Below are 7088 nucleotides of genomic sequence, written 5' to 3'. Positions count from 1 at the left end.
ATGTGTGTGTGTGTGTCCTCCCTCCCTCTTTTTCCCCTTCTTCCTTTCTTTGCAATGATCTTCGTAATCGATAGCTTCAGCCTGATCCTCAGGGCTGAAATTGTAAATCCAAGCCAGAGTAGTAGTAGTGGGAGAGGACACTCACTGCCCCTTTTCTCCCCATGACCCAGATCCTACCCCCACCGCTTGGAATAAAGGAAGCAGGATGATGATAGCCGGGTTTCTGCTGAATGGTCTTGCTCAATAAAGGAGGGGTCGAGGCGGAGGAGAGAAGTAGCCAGTTAAACCTTTTATTCACATTCAAATAAAATACTGTAATAGCATAATCTGTCATCCCAAACACAACTCAAAGCCAGCTTTCATACTAAGCAGTCATACATGACACCCATGGCAGATAAAGAGAAGGGCACCTCCTGTTCTTGGAGAAAAAGCAATAAGAAATGAAACAGCAATAAATCTCAGAAACATCATGTGTTTCTCCTGTGTATCATACTGTAAGGAACAAATTCATTAAGAAATAGCAAAGGATTCAAATAACTGGAATCCTTGTATAGAAAGGCTCATCTTCAATGTGTAAATAACAGAAACAATTATGTTGAGCAGAAAGAATGACAAATAGTATATGGAAAACAAATTATAGGTAAAGAAATTGGAAATTATATAAAAAGAAATTATAAGTAGTTCTCGATTTACGACCACAACTTAGCCCAAAAGGTATTTGCTAAGTGAGACATTTGTTAAGTGAGTTTTACAACCTTTCTTGTCACAATTGTTAAGTGAATCACTGCAGTTTCTAAGTTAGTAACACGGTTGTTATGTGAATAAACCATTTAGCTGGTTGTGACTTTTCTAATGGCTTCTTTCACCTCCTTATTTCTCAAACTATAGATTAGGGGATTCAACATCGGTATGATTAATGTGTAAATTAGGGAAATTACCATATCAGTATCCTGTCCAGATTTAAGGTTGGGATGAATATATGTAAATGTTCCAGTTCCATAAAGTAAAGCCACTGATGTTAGATGAGAAGCACAGGTGGAGAAAGCTTTACGTTTTCCTTTCATCGAGTTGATCTTCAGGATGGCAGATAAAATGCAGAAATATGAAATAATAATGATTGAAATAGAGGTCATTGCAACTACTCCTGATGCAAAGACAGAGAGAGATTCTGAAAGGTGGGATTCAGAGCAGGACAGCTGAAGAAGTTTAGGGATGTCACAGAAGAAATGTTTGAGGATGTTACAGCTGCAGTAGGATAATCTGAATATACACACTGTCTGTATCAATGAATTTGCAATGCCAGCTGCATAGGATCCTGCAACCAGACAGTTGCATAACTCTTGGGACATAAAAACAGGATACAAGAGAGGGTTGCAAATAGCCATATATCGGTCAATTGCCATCACAGCCAAAAGAAAGCACTCAGTAGTTCCAAAGGCAGTGAACAAAGAGAGCTGAACAACACATCCTACATAAGAGATGCTTTTATGAACTACCAAGAAGTTCACTAGCATCTTGGGGGCAATCACTGATACATAGCAGAGGTCTGTGAAGGATAAATGGAGGAGGAAAAAGTACATGGGAGTGTGAAAGTGGGAGTCAACCCTGATCAGCACAATAAGGCCGAGGCTTCCGGTCACAGTGAAAAGATAGATGGCGAGAAACAAAAAGAAGAGAACCATCTGCAGGTTGGGTTCATCAGTGAATCCTAGTAGGATGAATTCTGTTACCATTGTGTAGTTATTCTGCTGATCCATCTTTTATTGAATCAGGTGCCTGGAAAGAAAAAATTAATAATCAAATCAAAGAAAACTATAATTACATATTTGTTGCACGATGATTAATTTTTTTTCATTGGTAAGTTTGCTTGGTTTAGCTTTAGGAAAACATATGGACCAAGAAACACTTGACCTGTTCCTGTACGCAAAGGCTCCTTTGGATGGTTTCATGTGTCCCATTAATGCTAACAATCTCTATCATATAATAGTAGTATTTCATTTTGCAGTATCACATGCAGGCCACAGGGAAAGTGGCAAAAAAGCTATGACTGATAGCTAATTTCCAGAAAGTGGGAAAATACTGGAGAAAACCTTTATAAATTACAGATAATATGAACTTTTAGTCTGAAATCCAAATATTGAGCTTTTCTATGCTGGCTACATGTTAGATGAACTTTTTGCAGTGAGAACCTCCAGGATATGCCAAGTGTACTTGGCTCCCAGTGTTTTCCCATTAGTGAGAGAGGTAAGAACTTTTCTGCCTTGATGCCTTGATAGTGACTCCACTTCAAGGGATAGAAGCACATTTTCCCATTTACTATTATGGATCAGGTGAAGATCAACCATTTTCCTTAGTAGGAAGAGCATTGTCAAAATTTGCAAGTGGTAACAGAAGGGGGAATGAATGGGGAATGGAGGTGGGCAACCAGTGCCCAAAAGGAAAAGAGGCTTTATGCAAATACTTATTTTAAATGAGTGAGGGTGGATACCTAAGGAATCTATTAGTTCTGGGATAAGCTTTTCCTCTTTATATACTGCTCAAAATAAATAAATAAAGGGAACACATCCTAGATCTGAATGAATGAAATATTCCCATTGCATAATTTGTTCTGTACAAAGTTGAATGTGCACAGCAGCATGTGAAATTGATTGTCAATCAGTGTTGCTTCCTAAGTGGACAGTTTGATTTCACAGAAGTTTTATTTTCTTGGAGTTATATTGTGTTGGTTAAGTGTTCCCTTTATGTTTTTGAGCGGTGCACTTTCCTCAAGTTTATGTCTGACACATTGGCGGTATTACACAAAATAAAATAGAAGATATGCAGTAGATGAACAAAATTTGAACTTGAGGGAAAATGCAGATCTGCAGAGGAGGGTGGAAAACAACCAAGCAAGCAGACCAGATCTTTATACCAGTTACCATAGATAAGAGGAATCATGAAACAGGTCACACAAATGTCAATGAAGGAGTACAATAAGATGGAAAGGAATGTGTGATGGATGCTGCTGGTAAAAGGATAAAAGTTTTCCAAATTAATCACACAACTCTAATTGTTGGAATATTCCTGCCTTTTCCAATCCCTGTGAATTCTTTGGACAGGATGTAACAAGCAATGTGAGAATCAGTAAGCATGCATGTATGTATGCATAATATGTGATGCTTAAACAAATGTAAAGGATAAAACATTTGTACTGTAATAGAGTCTATCTGTGTGCTATGTGTTGCCTCGGGCACTTCATTACTGCATACACTTTTATTTTTATTTATTTATTTAAAATTTCTGTATTGCCCATCACACTTGCATGACTTTGAGCATTTTTAATAAAACAATAAAGCCATATCAAAGCCATAATTAAAAATAAAGCTAAAAACAAAATTAAAAGAGAAGAAAAAAGGACAATTGCAAAGTTATACAGTTTATACATGGTATGTTTGTGTGTATGCTTGCTTTTAATAATGGGGTTTTTAGTGTTTTCTAAATTATTAGATTTTTCTTACATTGTCTTTGTTATTGTTGTGAGCCGCCCCGAGTCTACGGAGAGAGGCGGCATACAAATCTAATAAATAAATAAGTAAGTAAGTAAGTAAGTAAGTAAGTAAGTAAGTAAGTAAGTAAGTAAGTAAGTAAGTAAGTAAGTAAATAATAGGCAGAAGGATCCCCTTCAATCCATCAACTATTTTCAGTATTGAATGACAACCCCCTCCCCCAAACAAGTTGGCAGAATCAGATCTTGATGGTTTTCCAAAAGGCTAATAGAGTGGAGGCCTGTCTTGCCTTTGGAGACAAGATGTTCCACGTTCTACCACCAAGATCCAGAGCTCTTCTATCTCCATTGAAAGTGTGTGAATGTATCCACTTATAAATCCCGCTTTCCCGCTCAATGCTTCATTGGCCAAGATGAGATACAATTGCATTCAGCAGGATGCACATTTTGATTGGCAGATTTAGTCTTTATATGAAAAACATGCCACTCTATCAACAAATTGGTTAAGAAATATAATTTTAAACAATTATATATATAGTCCTCGGAGAGGGGCAGCATACAAATCTAATAAATTATTATTAATTATTCTTACATCCTATGTCAATCTGTAAATTTCAACTTTCTCCTCTTCCCCTTTGTTATGAAATGTTTACTTGTTAGTAATATTATTCAACTTACCAAAGTACTGCAGGAAAATGGTGGGTAGCCTGGGAAACATAAAGGGCCTCTCTACAGTTTTCCATGTCCAACAAAGAGATTGATTCAGCCTCATTGCATGCAACATTTCAAAAGGGTAGGATCCACATATTTTATTCTCAGAAAATTAGCATATTTTGCTTGTAGAAAATCTAAGATATCCTGGGAGGGCACAGGCAGAGTCGTTTGTGTATTATAATAAATCCCAGTGGCAGTGCACATAACTTGGGAAGAAAATTGTGTATCTCTTGAAAAGTTAGTATGAATTGTCTAGACATAGTTTATTTACAAGTTCCAGGTAGACAAAGAATTTGCAGGATATTACTTTTTGACTCAGCAAGTGTGAGATTTGTTTCATACATCCCACTAAAACATGGTTTGTTTTAACCATGGCTTCTTGATTAACCAATAGTGACTGGTTTACATGTAATATCATGACACTAGCCATGATTTGCAAGCCACGCTATTTGGGTTATTTGCAGGATCACTTATGTCTAACCATTTCTGCCTGTCCCACAAAATCTTGCAAGGCAGGTATAATTTCTTCCATTCCATTCTTGCCTCAGGTTCATGCAATCTCATGAAGAGCCCTCTTCACTCATCTCTCAAGATGTGGATGGACCCTATTAGCTTTTTGCAAAGCATTGAAACATGGCCCTTTTCTTGGGACCAAGCGGAAGGTTGGATGAACCTATGTATAATGTATTGGTTGAGTTCTAAAACAGAGAATGATTGTGCCTCGTGCCAATTAAACCATAATGGGATGTATTTGTTTTGGACTTAATTTAAATATAAACCCAATCAGATTTAAATCATGGTTAAAATAAAGTTCAGTATCTGATCCCAGTCAATAACATTGCACTCTGCAGAACAAAGGCGGATCATTGCATCAATGTGATGAACAAGGACAGTGATTTTCCGGGTGTGGGGCTTACTTTGCATACTGAAGACTGGAGCCTTTCCAAGAGGCAGGATGAAAAAAGAAATCTCCCCTATTCCTCCATTTAGTCAATCTTTCTGCTTTCAAGCATCTCGCTGTGCATCTTGGTCAATGAAGCATTGAGTGGGAAAGTGGAATTCATGAGTGGATACATTCACATATTTTCAATGGAGATAGAAGACTTCAGGATCCTGGTGGTAGAACATGGAACATTTTGTCCCCAAAGGCAAAGCAGGCCTCAACTTTTCTAGCCTTTTGGGAAAACCATCAAGACTTGATTCTGCCAACTTGTTTGGTGTGTGTGCTTGGAGGGGGGGGGGCAAGGGGTCATTCAATTCTGAAGGTAGTTGGTGGGTTGAAGGGACTCCATCTGCCTTTTAACGTCACAATCGTCCTTTTTGATTATCTTTTAATTTTCCTTTATGCTTTATTTTTAATTATGGCTTTGATGTGACTTCATTGTCTTATTTGAAATTGCGCAGAGTCACGCAAGTGTGATGAACAATACAGAAATTAGAAAAAATAATTAAATAAATATAAATAAATATAAATATAAATAATATAAATTGTGCAATAATGAAGTGTTCAAGGCAAATCATAACACACAGAGAGACTCTGTTACAGTACAAATGTTTTATTCTTTTTCATTTGTTCAAGCATCAGATATTATGCATGCTTACTGATTCTCACTTTGCTTGTTACACCCTGTCCAAAGCATACACAGGAATTGGAGAAGGCAGGAATACGCCATCAATTACAAGTGGAGTTCCCATCAAGGGATCAAGGCAGAAATTTCAGGAGTTTTTTTGAATCTTTGGAGCCAACAGCAAGTCCCAGAGTTTTCACCTCCCACTTGTCTGAAAAAGCTGGGTTGAAAACTCCAACGGCACGGAACAGAAACTTCAGAGCAGGAACCACAAAATAACACAGATAAACAGCCACAGTTTGCCTTGGCCTTTGTTCCCTTTTATCCCTTTAGCCCTCATTAAAGGAACCACACCCAGCCCAGGTGCTCCTATAATGACTTGTAATACTCCTTAAAGTGATCCCTTCTTTGCATAGCTCTTCGGCTATGCAGATCAATATATTGATCTGCAGAAGAACCCAGGGATGAAAGACTGTCTGAGGGACTGCATGCCAAATCCCCTGGGCTGTCTGCTGAATCCTGCATCCCAGTGGCCTCGTCCTCCTGGCTGTCTGCCACGTCTTCCTGGCTGTCTGCCACATCTTCCTGGCTGTCAGCCAGGCTTTTGCATTCACTTTGTGCCGCGTCTCTCCCATCTGTGGGAGCAACGGCTGGCCCAGGTCCAAACACAACAGTAGGTAAACACTGGGAGGTAAGTACATATGACATATTTCTGAAGTTCTCACTGTAGAAACTTTACCTAACATATAGCCAGCACAGAAGCTGGAAAAGCTCAGTATTTGTATCTGGATCTGGTAAAACCTACTTACCTTCCCTAGTGGTTTGGAAGTGCACACTTCATGTGCTCATGCTTTTTCGTCTGCACTCCACTCGTGTGCACATTTTTTCACCCCTTGTGCATGAGCAGAACACTTTGTGTATGCGCAGATGGTTTTAAAAAATGGTGATGTCCGGGTGGGTGGGCAGAGCCTCACATTGCCATCGCTATCGGTTCTCCCAACAACTGGCAGCCAATGCTATAGGTACGCCTGTACCAGGCCGAAACTGGTAGAATTTCACCCCTGATCTGGATGCCATGTCAAACTAAAGGTTCATATTATCTGTAATTTATAAAGGTTTTTTTCCAGAATTTTCCCACTTTCTGGAAATTAGCTATCAGTCTTAATTTCTTTGCCCCCCCCTCCCCATGGCCTATGTGTGATCCTGCTAGACGAAATACTATTGTTATAAGGATTGCTAGAGTTAATAATATAACGAGGTGAAAAAGCCTTTATATACAGGAATATGTCAAGGGTTCCTTGGTCCGTATGTTTTACTAAACC

The 7088-nt window shown here is 38.6% G+C and overlaps 1 protein-coding gene across 1 annotated transcript; it reads right to left on the bottom strand.

The window, feature by feature from the left end:
- Nucleotides 1–830: 830 nt before the first annotated feature.
- LOC139159069 (olfactory receptor 5G9-like) lies at nt 831–1757 on the bottom strand. Its single transcript, XM_070736438.1, has one exon. It carries the CDS (start codon nt 1755–1757, stop codon nt 831–833), a length of 927 nt encoding a protein of 308 aa, XP_070592539.1.
- Between the last annotated feature and the right edge of the window lie 5331 nt (nt 1758–7088).

This window comes from Erythrolamprus reginae, chromosome 1, assembly GCF_031021105.1.
Source record: "Erythrolamprus reginae isolate rEryReg1 chromosome 1, rEryReg1.hap1, whole genome shotgun sequence".
Classification (NCBI taxonomy): domain Eukaryota; kingdom Metazoa; phylum Chordata; class Lepidosauria; order Squamata; family Dipsadidae; genus Erythrolamprus; species Erythrolamprus reginae.
The sequence above is the reverse complement of the archived record's forward strand: the minus strand, read 5'-3'. Positions and strand labels throughout refer to the sequence as shown.